Source organism: Dioscorea cayenensis, chromosome 7 (genome assembly GCF_009730915.1).
Source record: "Dioscorea cayenensis subsp. rotundata cultivar TDr96_F1 chromosome 7, TDr96_F1_v2_PseudoChromosome.rev07_lg8_w22 25.fasta, whole genome shotgun sequence".
NCBI classification, from domain to species: Eukaryota; Viridiplantae; Streptophyta; class Magnoliopsida; order Dioscoreales; family Dioscoreaceae; genus Dioscorea; species Dioscorea cayenensis.
In genome coordinates this window covers 30,119,559-30,136,665 of record NC_052477.1, presented here as the reverse complement: position 1 = coordinate 30,136,665, position 17,107 = coordinate 30,119,559, and the positions used below count along the sequence as shown (strand labels likewise).

General features: G+C 38.9%; 4 protein-coding genes across 5 annotated transcripts; 3 read left to right on the top strand and 1 right to left on the bottom strand.

The window, feature by feature from the left end:
* Positions 1 to 214: 214 nt before the first annotated feature.
* On the top strand, positions 215 to 2,947 carry LOC120264462 (protein SENSITIVITY TO RED LIGHT REDUCED 1-like). Its single transcript, XM_039272277.1, is given in 3 exon segments — positions 215 to 933; positions 935 to 1,318; positions 2,731 to 2,947. Coding segments are annotated over 3 exon segments (690 nt in total). The 5' UTR covers positions 215 to 634; the 3' UTR covers positions 2,738 to 2,947.
* Positions 2,948 to 3,167: 220 nt separating this feature from the next.
* LOC120264864 (nuclear factor related to kappa-B-binding protein-like) lies at positions 3,168 to 4,471 on the top strand. The gene is made up of 2 exons (XM_039272738.1): positions 3,168 to 3,590; positions 3,674 to 4,471. Exon 2 carries the CDS (start codon positions 3,696 to 3,698, stop codon positions 4,446 to 4,448), a length of 753 nt encoding a protein of 250 aa, XP_039128672.1. The 5' UTR covers positions 3,168 to 3,590; positions 3,674 to 3,695; the 3' UTR covers positions 4,449 to 4,471.
* Positions 4,472 to 4,989: 518 nt separating this feature from the next.
* On the top strand, positions 4,990 to 8,873 carry LOC120264863 (nuclear factor related to kappa-B-binding protein-like). 2 transcript variants are annotated; one of them, XM_039272736.1, is made up of 3 exons: positions 4,990 to 7,662; positions 8,506 to 8,569; positions 8,682 to 8,873. In XM_039272736.1, exon 1 carries the CDS (start codon positions 5,012 to 5,014, stop codon positions 7,589 to 7,591), a length of 2,580 nt encoding a protein of 859 aa, XP_039128670.1. In that variant the 5' UTR covers positions 4,990 to 5,011; the 3' UTR covers positions 7,592 to 7,662; positions 8,506 to 8,569; positions 8,682 to 8,873. The 2 variants fall into 2 exon arrangements, with proteins under 2 accessions (XP_039128670.1, XP_039128669.1); XM_039272735.1 differs by having other exon boundaries at positions 8,506 to 8,873.
* A 340-nt stretch (positions 8,874 to 9,213) lies between these two features.
* On the bottom strand, positions 9,214 to 16,025 carry LOC120264862 (kinesin-like protein KIN-5A). The gene is made up of 23 exons (XM_039272734.1): positions 15,882 to 16,025; positions 15,491 to 15,706; positions 15,263 to 15,392; positions 14,998 to 15,156; positions 14,430 to 14,903; positions 14,183 to 14,280; positions 13,936 to 14,092; positions 13,776 to 13,845; positions 13,418 to 13,494; positions 13,235 to 13,288; positions 13,076 to 13,156; positions 12,885 to 12,996; positions 12,549 to 12,635; positions 12,271 to 12,446; positions 11,970 to 12,131; positions 11,777 to 11,884; positions 11,515 to 11,673; positions 11,340 to 11,423; positions 10,450 to 10,655; positions 10,224 to 10,325; positions 10,019 to 10,128; positions 9,781 to 9,932; positions 9,214 to 9,681 (listed from the first exon to the last, which is right to left on the bottom strand). The coding sequence occupies exons 2-23, from the start codon at positions 15,646 to 15,648 to the stop codon at positions 9,460 to 9,462; spliced, it is 3,138 nt and encodes a 1,045-aa protein (XP_039128668.1). The 5' UTR covers positions 15,649 to 15,706; positions 15,882 to 16,025; the 3' UTR covers positions 9,214 to 9,459.
* Positions 16,026 to 17,107: the final 1,082 nt, after the last annotated feature.

The window sequence follows — 17,107 nt, the reverse complement described above, 5'->3', positions numbered from 1 at the left end:
ATAATATTTAATCAAAAATTTATCATTGCTTATTATTTATAAATTTAACATCATCTCAAACCTAGCTATAAAATAAATTTCTCATATCTCACAATAATTACAGAACCAATGTTTGACCAAAGTTTAAATATTTCTATATTTATTATTTATTAAAATGAAAGTTTATAGTATATCACTTCGGCCCCAAATAAATACAAGCAAAGCCCAAAGTTAGACCCAGCCCATCGTATGCAAGATCTTGTCCACGAGCGAGAGAACTGAACTGAAACCCCATCATCTCATCTTGTTCCTTCAATCAACGGCCCTGATCTCTTCCCCCAACCCTCATCATCCTCCCTTTCCGGCGCGGCGGCGGCGGCACCGTTTTCCCCATATCCGGTCACCGCCGCCATGTCTGCACTCCCAGATCCTAACCCTAACCCTAACCCTAACCCTAAGCCTCACTCCGACTGGACCATCGTCTCATATCGCCGGAATCGCACCGGCCACAACCGCGCAGGCCGCACTAGCAACCCCTTCTTCTCGATGGAAGCCCTAACCCTAGACCCTGTTCCCCCATCTCCATGGACGCCGACGGATCCCCTCCACCTCGCGGGAACTCGAAGTTGAGGTCCTTTCCAAGATCCAATTCACCATGAATCGGTTGGAGACTTCCCGCTTTTATGCCCGCGTCCTCGATCGCCTCCAATCTCCAGAGGTCCAATCCGGCATCTCTCATGCCTTATCCTCGGCTTCGGAGTTCCCCATGGTGATCTACGGCATCGGCAACATCGCCTCCTCTGAGATATCCCGAATCCAGCTCGCCTTCGCCCTCCTCCTCCGCGACAAGCTCCCGATCACATCCATGGAAATCTTCGACCCGGTTCTATCCGGCTCCGAGTGCGCGGTGCTGAAAAGCCTCGGCCTTTCGGTTTCTGGCAGAGAACGAGAAGGGTCGGCGGGTGGTGTCGGCACCGACGTTGTTCTTCTTGCCGCATTGCGATGCCGCTCTGTATGACAACCTACTCAGTGCGAACTGGGAGCCGGCGAGGTTGAACAGGATCGTGCTGTTGGGGAATAGCTTTGCCGAGTATGCATTCTATCTATCATGGGTTGAAGAGAAATATAAGTCTGATAAACCGAAGATAGTGGCGCCGTATGCCATGGCAGTGCGGCAATACGTCAGGGAGGTGGCGCTGGAGGAGAGGCAGGATGATCTGAAGAGAAAGTGTGAGAGTGATGAAGATAGTGCGCTGGTTGGCGCTCTTTGGTCTACAAGTTGGCATTTTTTTGATTTGAAAGATGGTACTGTATTGAATGTTCAGCTTTCACAATTAAGGTATGCCCTGCTTGTCTTTCTCTGTTTTCATCAGTAATTCTCTGATTGTTAAGTTCTATGGCTTCATTTGTCAATAGTGCTGCCTGCATTGCTAGAATTGTTAGAATGAGGAGAGAAAAGTGAGGTGATTGTTCTTTTGTGTTTGAAAGAATGCATGCTGGAATTTTTTTCAGTTCTTTTCTTTTCCTCTGTTTTCAATCAATCCAATCTCGAACATAGTCTTAGTGCTTTCTTCAGTTTTTGTGCAATATGAAACTGGAGATAAAGCTCTACTTACAGTGCGCCTCGAGGATTGAGTTGATTGGTATTCTGTAATCTTGTATGAATTGGTAGTATTTATGCAATAGGTTGGATGTCTGATTATGTTAGTTATACAAGGAATAGTTTAAAGTTGAGACCATGGGATGAGTGATTAATGGAGTGAAGTATTGTGTAGAATCTTTGAGGAGAAGATTTGAGGCTGTTCTGTTGGATCGGAAAGAAAATGCATTGCTAGAAATTTCTGCTCTCTGTGTTTTCCTCTATTTTCAGTCAATCCGATTGCGAGCATAAATCTTACAAGCTTCCTCAGTTTTATGCTTAATATGAACTGAAGATAAACTCTACTTTGCCATTGTGTATACCAACAATTGAATTGATAGTATTTATGGATAAACTCAAGCTAGACCTCTTATTATCTTAGCTGTTACAGTTACGGCTTCTTCCATTATTCACAAAATAATTGAAGATCATGACATCACTGATTAGTCGAGGGTAAACACAGTTAGAATTTTGGAAGAGGAAAGTCTAGAGGTTATGTTCTCATGTGTTTGATGAATGTGTTGATAGAATTTCAACTCTTTTCTTTTCCACTGGTTTCTGCTTATCCAATTCCAATGCTATCTTAAGAGTTTCCTCACTTTTCATATGCTATCTGAACTGAAGACAAACTCAACTTTGTCACTGCATGCATCCTGATTAAGTTGATGATTCACATTCCGGAATCGCGAATGTTGTGATGCTTAATTGTAGATACATTTCATCTCTGATTTTACTAGCTACCACATTTGTCATACTAGCTTCAGTGATATGCAAAATAGTTGAAACTATGGATAACTGATCAGTGAAGTGAATCTATTTGTATAGAATCTTGCAAGAGAAAAAACATAGGTTTCTCTCTTGTGTTTAAAAAGAATGAATTGCTAGATAATTTTATCATGAGTTCTTATTCAGTTCATAGAAATTTGGTAAATAATTTTATCATGAATTCACCTGTATGTTTCAAAATTCTAAGAGTCGCTAACAATAGAAATAATCTATAATACATGTCATGTTTTTTCAATGTGTATGAAATCTCAATTCTTGATATTATTTTGATGTTCAAAAGATGATGAAATGTATTAATATAACCTCCATATTTTTATGATTTTTAGGTCCTAATGGAGGCTACTACCACTCATCATCTCCATTCATGTGCTTCTTCAACCTTATGACAAAGAAAAGAAATCATCTCAATATGTATCCATCTTCTCACCAACCTCCATGAAATCTCACTCATTTTATCACCACAAACAAATATTCTATAATTCATACATACTGAAAAGCTAAGCTTATCCACGATTTTGATGGATATCTGAAATCTATAATTTATTTTATTAGCTCATTTGACTTTTTTTTTAAAAAAAAACTAGTAGTTTGACTTTGAAACAAAGTCAAAACCCTCCATTTATTTCCTTATTATATTAAAAAAAATAAGTATTAAAAAAAAAGCCCACAAGTTGGTTCAACCAAAACCCAATAGAGAAAAAAAGGCCCATGAAGAAAGTCCCAACGTCCAACGACTCTCACAAAAGAGATCAACCCAATCGACGGTCAAAATTCACTCAATCAAACCCCACACAAACCCATCTTCAAATCCAACGGCCAAGATCATTTCCTCCTCTTTCTCCCGCCCGGGTCTCCGTCCTCCTTCTCACCTCTACCACGCCCCTTCTTCTCTTTCTCTCTTCTCTCTCTTCTTCTTCTAAATCTTTCTTTTTCTTTCCATTTAGAACCCTATATGATTTTATATTTACAATTTAGTCCCTCTTCTTCACATCCTTTTTATCCAAAACTCCAACTCCACCCTTCCTTCCTCTCATCTCTCTCTTTCACTTCATCCGACGCTCCACAAACTTCCACGTCCTCGTCGTCTTCTTCGTCGTCTCGATCCCCTATTTATTAACCGCTTTCCCTTTTTCTAGGGTTTCATCTTCGTCTCCAGATCTCGCCGACCCCTTGCGCCCTCGCTCTGGTATGATTTCCTCTTTCACCTTCTCTCTTTCTTGATTCTAGGGTTTCGATTTTGGGATTTGTTTTCGATTTGCGTCGTTTTAGGTGGGGTTTCTTGCGGGATTTTATGGCGATCGTGAAGAATAGTATTAGGGTTTCGAAGCTTGATGGTGATCTCTCGCCGGGGACTGCGTCAAGCGATGAAGATGAGGATGGGCTCTCGCCGGCGGCGGCTTCTGATGCGTCTTTGCAGTCGGATGGAGAGGATTCTGGGATGGGATCGGATGAGTATGATGTTTCGGAGCTTGGGGAGGCTGGGACGGAGCTTTGCCAGGTTGGGAATCAGAGTTGTAGCATCCCGCTGGAGCTTTATGACCTTCCTGGGCTTGGTGATGTTCTTTCTGTTGAGACTTGGAATGAGTGTCTCTCTGAGGAGGACCGGTTTGCGCTCTCGGTTTATCTCCCGGATATGGACCAGGAGACCTTTAGCCTTACTCTTTTTGAACTCTTCTCCGGCGCTAACTTCCACTTTGGTAGCCCTCTTGCTGACCTTTTCAATAAGATGAAGGGTGGGTTCTGTGAACCGAGGGTTGTGCTGTGCCGGCGGGGAGTGAATTCTTTTCAGAGGCGCAAGCATTATCATAGGCTTAGAGAGTATCATAATTCCATGGTGCGGGGTCTTGCGTGGATTAAAGATGCTTGGCAGGACTACACTGGGTATGATATCCAGGAAAGGCTTAATCTTTTGAACATCCTGAGGATCAACGGGAATCTAGGTGGCATTGGAGATGTGGCAGGGTCTGAGACTGATTTGGAGAGTGAGGATTCTGGAGAGAGGATTTGGAGCAAGAGGGCTAAGGGTGTCAAAGCCATCTTTTGATGTGGTGGGTTTGAAGCAGGTCAAGCATGGGAAGGAGAACGCAAAGGGGATTTTGAAGGTTACTGCCCCAAAAGGTTCAGTTAAACAGGGTAACAAAGGAGCAGATAATCGATATCCAGCTACCGTAAAGCATAAGGTGGATAAGAAGTCTCCATTATCAGCTCTTCCTTGGCGGGAGCAAGTTGCAGGTTACGATGTGGAAGGTGTTCAGAAGAGGAGTGGTCAGATGATGGTGGACGAGGATGATGATGAGTATGACTTTAATGAGCAGGGTTATCTTTACGGCTCACAAGGTGAACGCAATGCAGTGAAAGGTAGCTCGCTGAAGCAGGGAAAGAGGCAGTTGCTGAGAACTTATGGTAGACGGAGTCCGGTTCAGTTCCATGGTGAAGATCCTGATGGCTATGCAGGGACACCACAGTTTCATGATAGGAGTAGGAAAGCTGATCAGAAGGTAACTATAGCTTCCTATGGTCATTATTCCCGTGATGCAAAAAAGAAGGCTAAGTACTCTGAGAGGGAATGGGACTATTCTGTGAAAGATCAAGTGGCAAAAGGAGCTAATGTTGATTGGTTGGATGATGCTCAACTCTTTCGACGAAGCAAGACACATGGAGATGATATGGCCTCAGAAAAATTTCATGAGTGGAATGTCAAAGGTAGGAAACCAAAAGGGAGGGATGGATTCAAAAGTTGTATCTCACAAAGCATATCAAGCACAATTGGATGATTCATATGGCTGGTCTGATCAAAGAGGCAAGTCATCACAAGAGAAGATCAAAAGTAAATATGCTCAAAATGGGTCAACAATTGTGGAGCATTCAAAAAGCCATCCTATGTACGTTCAAGGTGAAGACACTGAATCTGATTCCTCAGAGCATGGTGAAGAGGATGTGGATGTTAGCCTCGTGGTGAAGAAGGCTGCATATCCAATAGTTAAATCAGTTTATGATCATAAAAGGGCTAGCATAGTTGGGAAAAAGAACAAGATGCATTCGTCTTTTGTTGATGGAGTTACAGGAGTTCATTCACCAGATGTTAGACCACACACTTTGAAAGAGAAGCAGAAAGGTAGAACAAGTGAGCTCAAGTATTTGCATGAACTTGTTTTACAGAATAAGGGCCAGGGACTGCTGCCATATGAGAAAAAACAGCAAGCACCAGTGTCAAAATCTTACTCAGGTGAGAAAAAACGGAAAGGTATGGCTGATCCAGATACCGCATTGATACAGTCAAATTACATGCATAACTATGCCAGTGGCATAAAACATGAAGATTTTGATAGTCATGTAGAAGGCAAGGCATCAGTTAACAGAAAGAAATTTACCAATTCTCATATTTCTGAAGCTGATCATCATGAAAAGGTGAATATGCCATTATCAACATGCAACTCCACGTCAAAGAAGAGGAAAGGGAAGTCAGAGGCTGTGAATCAGGGTGAGCTAGATGATGCAATTTACCTACATGCTAGTCCGAAGAAGCAGATTGATGACTTCAGTCATAAGAGGAAGGGCAAGAAGAATGTTGATAGTGGTGCTGGACCTTTGACTGCTGGAAATTCTGAGTTGATCATACCAGAAAAGGATATAGAGCCAGAGCCGAAGATACAGAAGAAGCCTTTCACTCTTATCACACCTACTGTTCACACTGGCTTTTCATTCTCAATTGTGCATCTCCTCTCTGCTGTTAGGAAGGCACTTATTAATTCTCAAATAGAAGATAGTACTGTTATTGGCAAATTAGAGAAGGATGAGGGTAGGCTGAAACAGAAAAGGGAAGAACAGAATAAAGGTTCTCGTGATGTAGTAAATGGAGAGCACCAAACTTTTGCTCCTGATAACATGGATTTGAATACCTCAGAGTCTGCTGGATTGAAGAATTTGCCTTCTCTGACAGTTCAGGAGATCGTTAGTCGAGTTAAATCAAACCCATTAGATCCCTGTATTCTGGAAACACAGGAACCACTTCATGATTTGGTCAGAGGGGTTTTGAAGATTTTTTCATCTAAGACAGCACCTTTGGGTGCGAAAGGGTGGAAACCTCTTGTATCCTATGAGAAATCAAATAAAAGCTGGTCTTGGATTGGTCCAGTTTCTTTGAGCTTGTCAGATAATGATACAGTTGAAGAGGAAACTTCGCCCGAGGCATGGAGTATTCCCCACAAGATGCTTGTGAAGTTGGTCGATGCATTTGCAAACTGGCTGAAAAGTGGCCAAGAGACTCTTCAGCAAATTGGAAGTCTTCCGCCACCACCTATAATGCCACCGTGCTTGGATGAGAAGGAAAGGTTCAGGGACTTAAGAGCACAGAAGAGTTTGAGCACAATCAGTCCGAGTTCTGATGAAGTTAGGTCCTACTTCCGTAGGGAGGAACTGTTACGATACTCAGTTCCAGACAGGGCATTTTCCTACACTGCTGCTGATGGGAAAAAATCTATTGTAGCTCCGTTAAGAAGAGGTGGTGGGAAGCCAACAGCAAAAGCTCGAGATCATTTTATGCTAAAGCCTGATCGACCGCCACATGTGACCATTTTGTGCCTTGTAAGGGATGCAGCTGCAAGATTGCCTGGAAGTATTGGCACCAGAGCAGATGTCTGTACTCTGATCAGGGATTCACAGTATGTTGTTGAAGATGTCAATGATGTACAGGTTAATCAAGTTGTCAGCGGGGCTTTGGATCGGTTGCATTATGAACGTGATCCTTGTGTGCAGTTTGATCCTGATAGAAAACTCTGGGTTTATCTGCACAGGGACAGGGAGGAGGAAGATTTTGAAGATGATGGTACCTCTTCTACGAAGAAATGGAAAAGGCAGAGGAAAGATCCCTCTGAGCAGCCTGAACTGGGAACAGCCGGTGATGCGAGCTATCAAGCAGGTGGAGATCCAGGAGGAGGTATATCTTCTACTGGATATGACTTCAATACTGATCTGAATGCTGGGACGTCATCTATCCCTGCTGATGAGAAAGATGAACTTGTCTACAGTGATTTGAGGCCTAGTACAGACAATATCCAAACATTTATTGGTTCGTCATCAGTCAGTAGGAATCAGAACAATGGATTGAATTCAGATGTTCTTGGAATGAATGCTTTGCGAGAAAACAAAATTCTTTGTCAGGAGAACTTCACCAGTGAAGATTTTTGATGATCAAGCATTTAGCATATGAACTTGGTTTGAGGGTTGCATAGCTCCGATGTGCTCAATACCTTCTTCAGGTATCTTCTGAATTTATTATTACGGGTTATGAGCAATTTTCAACAACTCAGATAGCTTTAGTCCTGTCTACTTAACTATGTTTCTTCTTTTAAATGTCAGCAATGCTGTTAAGTTATTGATGGTTAATTTATTATTGATGGTTACACACCTTGTCAAGCGTATCTAGGTGTATGTTATTTGTTGTTTCTGGGCGTCCTTTTAATTTGATGATAATCTGAGTGTTTTTTTCCATTTTTAGGCTCCGTCTCTAGCTAACTGTACATTAGATGTTTTCTTTCCATCAATGTGGTTTACATAATAAATAAATGTTTGCTTGGAAGATTGCAATCCTGTGTATAGTTAGTTTCTTTGTTCAGTTCTTACCTTTAAGATGGTGATATGTAGTTAGATCTCCCATTGTTAAACTTCGCAGCTCATTGATAAGTTGTTAACTATTTAAGTAATTATGACTTTGTGTTGTTGGAGACCTGCGTGAAAAATTGATGCTCATCGATGATTAAGTTGATAACTTTCCAAGAGATTATGAGATAGTGTTGGAGATCTCCAGAAAAAGTTAGTGGTTGTCAATGAATTGGTATTTGGTAAATATAGTTTGTTGAAATAGCATCAATTTTCTAGATACCAGTGTCTTGCCAATAATTCATTAAAATGAAGTTGCTATTCTTGAATGAGAAAAAGGCTCGAGGAGGAGCACTGCATATTCAGATCTTGTATGATGAACATAATGTGCAAAATTTTACAAGATTCAAGATTTTTATTTCTGTGAATACTTGTTTTTGACTTGCAATGTTTCTTTCAGCTCGAAGAACATCACCGACGCTAATCATTGTTTCATTTTGCAGGATGAAGGCCTCAAGACGAGTTTAGTCCACTTTAACTGTCACTTGTGGGATAGCAATTTTACATGTACATTGTTTTTCGGGTTTTTTCTCATTTAACATCGAATTATTAAGTAGCAAATGTTATTTTCTTGGCACCATCAGTGCCTTGATAATAATATTGTTGTGTTTGATCTTAGGCGAAAGAAGAACCATTCTTTAGAAACCGTAGTGGACCGCCGGCAATTTCTTTGTTTCGGTGAGGCTGTTATTTTTATGTTTATTTTTTTATATATTGTTATTTGATTAGGATTAAAATTATGGTTGATATTTCAAGTTTATGTGGTGGAATATTATTTTTAGGCTCATGATTTTCATGGCCATGGTTTTTACATTAATTTTGCAAGATTTTAGAACCAGGGAATCAGGCATTTTAAGTCTCGCGAACAATTGTATATCAATTTAAATCCACCGTCTCTTGGACTATTTTGCTCCTTGAGCATGTTTAAGTCTTTTGTAATCTTTACTTAAAATTAGACAAATAAAAAAAAAAACACAAAATGATTCATTGAGCTAAGTTAATAATCGATCCGTAATTCTTAAAGTTTTGGTCCTGATATCAGATATAAAAAAGTTATTGTAAAAAACAAAGAAAACAAAAAGAGGCCAAAGTGAAAAACCACATGATTTGCTCGTGCTTTAATTATATAATCTCCAGAAATGCATAGTAAATGATAAAAACAATAACAGTCACATGATTCGTTTAAAAAAAAAAAAGATATATTTGTTATGTCAGGCAACGATATACGTATCTCTATCTCCACACACATTTATCTCGGAATGAGAAAAATAAAACCAACAAAAAAAAAATTGGAAAAACGAATGAATAGCTTACATAATAAAAATACTTAGCAACGAACTAAAACAACCTTTATATCTGTACATAAAAATTTTACCACTTCCCCCCCTGGTTTTTCTTCAATTTATGGCAGTAAGTGGAACTCTGGAGTCCTTAACTGACTCATATGTACCATATAAATGCTTCAGATCTCCTCCATTTGCTTGCTTGCTACCAGACTTAGCCTCCCAGAATGCCTGCAATAACTCCTCGAAAGGCGGAGTTCTTAGCTCTTCGATGGATGTTAAACTTGGTATATTGATTGATCGTTTCCTCGGGGTCGAACAAGAAGGTTCATCCACCTGTTGTTAGCCGAATGATTAACACTATGAGCATCAATAAACCTACTAAATAATAGAAAAGGACTTGTATTGATCAGTGTTATCCAGAGACACACTTACCATGTACTCTTCTTCCAAACATTTTCCTGCATTTGCAGTGATCTCAACGATCTTGTGATAATGCCCGCCTTTTAGCTCCCTTAGTTCCTCATGTGAAGGAATAATCATGGAATCCATGTTGGCGCATGCATCATGGTCGAGTTTCAAAGAAGCTGGAAGTTGAACGTTATTCATAAATAACAAGTGTTTTTGGTTTGTAATTCTGTGTGGAAAATAAAGTGCGGAAAAGAAACTTTACATTCTATGGAAGAAAGTAGACCATTGTTTGCAATATTAACATCTTCCAGAGCCGTTGAGGCAGCAGAGGATAATCTAGACCGGAGTTGTACATTTGCTTCCATTCCGTCTCTGATGATTAGAAAATAAGCGAATGATTTAAGTCATTACTACAATGCATTATTATAATCTAGGATGAGTACAAGTGATGGAGAATTTGCATTCACCTGACAATGGACTTCACAGATGCTAAATTCTTCTCCCCCAGAGTCAGCAGGGAGTTTTGCGCGTTTCTCCATTGTTCTGAACCCATTCTTGCCTTGGCCATGCTGCATTATCCACATAAAACAGGAAAAAAGGTTGGCAAAAATGTAATTTTGATATGCTACAAAGAATTTAAGGAAAATTGTTTGTTGTAGCAGTGAAAGAATTCTGAAAAAACAAAAAATATACCAATCTCTAAATCCTTCTTCCATGGAGCATCTGCCACTCTCCACTGCAGCAGTATCCTCCACATAGTGCTTTTCAGTTTGTTCCATATAAACCACCCATTGACCTTTAACAGATGATGTGAAATCCTGAGCAGTTGCCATTTCTTTCTGCAGATCACTTGTTCTCTCAGCTGCACTGTCTCGAAGGCTATCGACTGCTGTTTGCACCTAAAGACAACATGTGGAATATCATAAGATGCTTTCCCAATATATGTATCATAAGATGTTTGAAATTGGCAATTTAAAAATATTCTCTTTTCTCCTCTTTGGATGAATTATAAAAACTAGGTGAAATCTTCTGGATCTTGTAGAATTTTCCCCAAATCCTAATATCTAATAGAATAGCCTGAAATAATCTTCGTCAACCACTTATTGAATTAGGAAATTAATTTGGAGGTGTTTTATGTAAAGAGCATTGAGTTCAAAGGTATTTCATAACTATAGAAGATTTGAGTGTTCGATGCTATTAACAGTTATTTTGAGAAGGACCAATCTTGCCTAAAGAACATATGCTAGAGACTTCATGAATAAATATGCTTTCCTATATCAGTACTCCACTAGTGCTCCGCTCCAGTCATGAACATTTGTATTATAATTAACCATGTAAGAAGGAATGCTAGCCATCAGAAATTAAATTTCTTCTGTGTTTTTCTTCTCTAGAGGCTATCTCCTTGAGGCACCTGTGTTGGCATAAGGGAAACCATCCTCGTCTTTCTCATTGATCATCAGAGTTCATTCAGTACATCTCCCAGGAATGAATAGAATTGCAAAACTATTTATATGCAACATTAAACAAGAAATGTGGATTTTATTTTCTGTTTTTGATAGTAATGAGAAACAGTATGCATGTACCAGTTTTTTCTTCCTGGCATTGGAACTAGCCAGCATCTCAGCGACCTTTTCAAGCAGCTGCCTTTCTTCATTTGCAGCACATTCCTGCAACCACAGTATGGTGTGAATAAAAAATTCTCAACATGACACTTATATTGTCCTGGCCATTTCACTTCATAAGTCAAAAGAGAATTACCTCAAACTTCTTCTCTAGCTGAGAGAGTTGCTGATCTTGAACTGCTTGTGTTTCTTGCAATATCTTGCTCAATTTTGAAGCATGCACATCAAGGGTGTGGAAGAAATCAGTTGTAATCTTTGAAATAGACCTTGTTGTCTCTACAGCTCTGAGATGTCCCTGTTTTTTTTTTGCCCATATAAATAAGCAAATGTATCCAAAGAAAGCCTTGAGAATTGATGTAATAGAAGCATCTAGTGTTTAGCTGCTACTGAGCACTAACCTTACGCTGCTGCTGTGCAAATGCAGCCAACTTGTCCTCTTGCTTATTAAGGCTGCCTTGAAGTTCATTAAGTAACTGATCTGCTTCTCCAGCAATAGCTTTAAAACTCTGTGCAACAGGGAAAACATTATAACAAAAAAATCGTACTACTACTAATAGGAGTCATTTCAAAGAAGCATCCAACAATACATACCGCATCAAGTGTGGTAGAGTGCATCAATACTTGTGAGTTCAATTTCCCATAAGTTGATTGAGAGTTCTTATCCAGTTCACCGGCTAAATCATCCAATGCTCTGATGCCAGAGCCATACATATCTTGCAGTTTCTTGACCTGTCCACGAAGTTCTTCTGTGGCCTGAGTACAAAGGAGACAAGTAAATAACAGTTCTTGTCTGCTATTAATTCATATTAATGTTGATAGATAGAGAATTTAAGCAGACCAACTGTCATCATTGATATTTGTCTGAAAGACTAAATTAGATTGCAAAAAATACCTCAGCCTTTGTAGATACAAAGGATTGCATGTCTTCTTCCATTTCCTTTAGTTGATTCTCCTGTTGCATTACAGAATCTGAGACAGTCTTATGCAAGATATCCAGCTGCTGAGTCAATTGAGACCGGAATTTCTGGACAAGAACCCTGTTGCCATCTTCTATCTTATCTTTGTGCTCTGTAGCAATAGAAGGAATACTAATATTAGTGAGAGGAGGAACAACACTTATTCATTAAAAGACTAATCCATTGTAGAAAATAAATCAAATAAATGACTGACCAATTTTAGAAAACAAGCCAGAAACATCTGCTGCTGTATTCTCTAGTTCTGATCGAAGCTCATAAGTACGTTCAACGAGTGCTTTCTCTGAAAGTACAGGGACCAAACATCAGTATCCAAGAATTACTTGTAGAAATAAACATTTCAGAAAAGATAATTTAGAATCAAATTAGATGATTTAACTTATAGACACCTTATTGACAGTTTAAAAAATCTGGCCTCAGCACAAATATAAAACATGCTCTGGGTTACAACAGATAATCCCTAAGACGCAACATACATTAAAGAGATAGATCTTAAATGAAATCCATAAAACTCCAGTTTCACCTCACTCACCAGATTTTAGGAGGTTAGATATCAAATATTCTTTTTCTTTAATTGTGGCATTTGCCTGTCTATATCTTTCTTCCAAGTCAAATAATGCATGTTCAGTATCCTCCAGCCTTTTCTGTGGTGAGAGCATATATTTAGAATTATTACAAAGCGGATAGCATGCAGTTTAATGGAACAAAAGGAGGAATTTTTACCTGGGTCTTTTCCAGTTTGTCACTTAAGTCTGCAGTTAATAATAACTGAGAATTATAGAGATCATGAAGCTCGACTAATTGCTGTTCAGATCACATGATAACTCTGTCAGACCACAAATTAAAGCAAACATACGAACCAGAAGAATTTACCAAAATTACCTTATCTTTGGATTCCATATCAAGCTCTAAGCGCTCCATTTTCTCTGTCATGGCCTGACATATAACATGAAATGATTAACAAACACAAGCACACATCCGCACAAGGGCGCAGACACACAAGCGAGCGCGCGCGCACACATACAGAGAGATAGACAGAGACAGAGATAGAGAGAGAGGGAGAACCTTTTTCTCAGCTTCTTCATGTAGGTATCGATCCCGTGGGATGTATATTCCATTCTTCTCTCTGGCAGCAAAAACCTCTGGAGACAAATAAGTATGGTAAACAATCATCCAACAAGAAACATCCACATACAAATCTACGGCAACTAGCACTACTGGAGTGCCAGAAAAAGGGTTGTTTTCCAACTCATCAATGAGGAACTCTAAAACTTGACAAGCTCTATTACTTTGCAGTTCTCAAATATTTCAAACAATGCAGAAAAGGCACATGAATTTAGTGATGAATTATTAGAATCCATAAAGAGAATGTCAACATAAGAGGGCATTAATAATTCATTTTAAAAATCAAATTCACACAAACCTTGTTTAAGGCGGACGATTTCAGAGTATAAATCTGTGATAAGTGCAGACTTCATCATCTTTTGGTTGACCTGGAGAATTAGAGGCAAGAATTGAGGTGTGCTAATAAAAGAATATCCTTATTCTATAGGTTTGCAATGGGCTATGTAAGGAGTACTTACCTCTGGCTTATTCTTGATATTCTTAGCACGATGCGCATAATCTAAGGTGCTCAGTGTCTCTTCCAAACAGTGTATGGAAGGTGAAATGGTGGCAATTATGCAAGTCTTAGTTTTGCCTCCCAGAGAATCCCTCAGCAATCTTGTTAATTTGCTATCTCTAAAATATCAAATAATGGAAAGTTAACCCAAGAATCGCATCAAACTCAAAAATGGAAAATTAAAGCCAGATAGTTGTTAACACTAACACCTGTATGGTATATGACCAGAGTGCTCTACAAGAGCATTTATCACACGGCCAAGAGTAAGCAAGCTCTTATTGATCTCACCCGCTTCTCTTGCTCTACCCTGGGATAAAGTAAAAAATCTCATTAGGTTTAATAGAAGCATTGCCCAAGACTATTCATGGCATTCCTTGGTTGAAGAGAACAATATTTTTAAAAAATCTCTGTTTTGAAGATAGAGCAGTCACTTCAAGTTTAGGATGAAAAACCCACCTCTCTAGCACCTGATCTTGAGATGTTCTCAGAACCAGCAAGATCCACAAGATTTAGCTTCCCACACTTGATCATCTCTTCACCCTCAGGAGTGCACTCCTTAATGTGAATGGTGATGGAAAATATGGAGTGGGATCGACTACTTTGCTTGTTGAGTAGAGTCTCAGCAGTTCGTCTTTTTGCAGACCCTCTATCTAAAATCTTGTAAATTTCACCAGCAGTACAGACTATCTCCTCTTCCAGTCCCCTCACAAACACACCCCCTTTTCCATCCTCCATGAGAGCAATGGGTTTCTTAGATTTATCATCCGGGAACTTCGACTCATCCTGAGCCAAGAGGTCAGTTATCTCCTCGTTATATAGCTCAAGAAATGTAACCTTCATGTTGTACTCAGCCTTCTGTGCTTCAAGGATATCAAATATCTGGCGAACAGCCCTTGGGATGACGCCAGCATCACTTGGAAGTTCTTCATTCTACAATGGCATTAAGAGATTGCACAAGGATTATAAATAACATCAAGTAAGACTAAAATTCAACTACCTTCAGTAGGGATAATAACTAAACTACCTTCATCTTCCTCCCTCCTCCTTCCATTGTGTAAGTTTTCCCAGTACCAGTCTGTCCATAAGCAAAGATGGTGCAATTGTAGCCTTCGAGCACCTCAAACACTATAGGTGATATAGCCTGATCAAACAAATCCTTCTGCTGGGATGTTGGGCCAAAGACCTATATAAATCCATCATAGTCACAAAGAAAAAGAAAATTCATCAAAAAGAATAAATTAAAAAGCAAAAAGAAAAGAGCTTTAAGAAAGAAGCACAGTTCATCAAACCTTATCAAAAGCAAAGGTCCTGTCGATCTGCTTGTTGGCAATGTTCTGAATGGCCGAGACCTCACGCCGGTGCTCATTGCAGGAAATAACCACCGGCGTGTTCACCCTCAGCTCATCCTCACTTAAAGGCCTGCAAAAATCCACAACCCATTAAAAAATCCGAAAAAATAAAAATAAAAAATAAACATATCTAAAATTCTAGCATTCCATGAATTCATTGCTTTTTACCTGCAACGAAGAAGGACCTGTACATTGACTCCCTTCTCCTTATCATGCTTGCTCGAGCTCCCATTCTCATTAGATCGGAGATCTCTCACTGACTTATCACTCGATTTTGGCGTCGCAGACGGCGAGATCGACACCTGCCCACCTCTCCTCTGCTCCATTCTCACACCACCCCACAGTTCAGATCACAAACACAACAACAACAAACCCCAGAACCACCTACAAAACCCAATCAAACTAAAACTCAAAATTCCCACCAAATTCAACACAAAAACCCCAGATTCGCTCAAAACCCCCAAATCGGCCAAACACACCAAGAAAATTAACAAGAACCAACAACCCAACCTCAAATCACAGCAATGGCGAGAAGAACCAAGAGAGAAACCAAATGTACCAGTACAATAACGGCCGGCGATAGCCGATCGGAGAGAAATCGAATCCCGGTGAAGGATCCAGCTGCCGGAGCAACCGAGAACAAGGGTTTGGAATCGTCGATCGAGTCTCAATCTCTCTCAAAGACTCGTTCTTGAATATATATATAAAACGGAGTAGAGAACGAAAGGAGCTCAAGAGCTCTACTTGAAGAGATAACGTGGATGCCGTTAAACGTAGAGGGATTTTGAAATTTAACGGTGACGGAATTACTTACGCCGTCAATTTGCCGTCTACAACCGTTAGAGATGGACAAACCATTGGCCGTTGTAATAATGCTTTTTTTCGATAAGTTCGCCATTTGGTCACTGTGGTAATTTAAATATTTATTTTGATTTTTGAATTAAGTAAATATATATATATATATATATTTTTAGTTTTAAAAATTTTATAGATTAAAAATGCATTTTTGTTTTGTGTTATTTGGGAAATATTTGGCAACTTGTTGGTGTTTATTATTAATTATACTATTGATGGTGATGTTTAATTGACTTAATTAGCATTAACAACTCAATCAGCCCACCAAAATCAAAAGATTTGTCTTTTGATTTTAAAGAGTAATTTAGGGGTGGGGGTTGGGAAATTAGCTGAATGACCCCATTTTTTTTTTTAAAAGTAAAACCTAATTGTTTTATACTTTTGAAATATTCTAAAATATGAGAATTAATAAACTCTGAATGAATAAAAAAATTTTTCAACATCATGGAGATTTCAGCATCCACAATCAAGTATAGTATTAACTTCTCCCTTTAACTTTTCTGATCAATGAAAATATACATACATAAAATTAGATTTAGTAATTAGAGTTTGACTTTTTGTGTTAAGTGAGCGATTTTAATTTAACTTCCTCCTCTCATTGCTTTATTTATATTTTTCATATTATTTTATAATTCAATATTTTAATCATTACTAGTGATTAAAATCTATGTATGTGAACATATTTTCTTACTTGATATATTTAAGTTATCCACCTCCTTAGTTATTGACTAAGGAACAGTGTTATGATAACGTGCGGAATAAATATTGTTTAATTCCATACATTTGTTTGTCAATGACTTTGTGTGATTATATTAATAAAAAATAATAATAATTTAGTATTTTGTTATCAACTCCAGTGAAATCTGAATTTTTTTTCTGATTTAATTGGAGTGAAATTTTAGGATTGGTACGCCTCGTACCTTTTTTTGA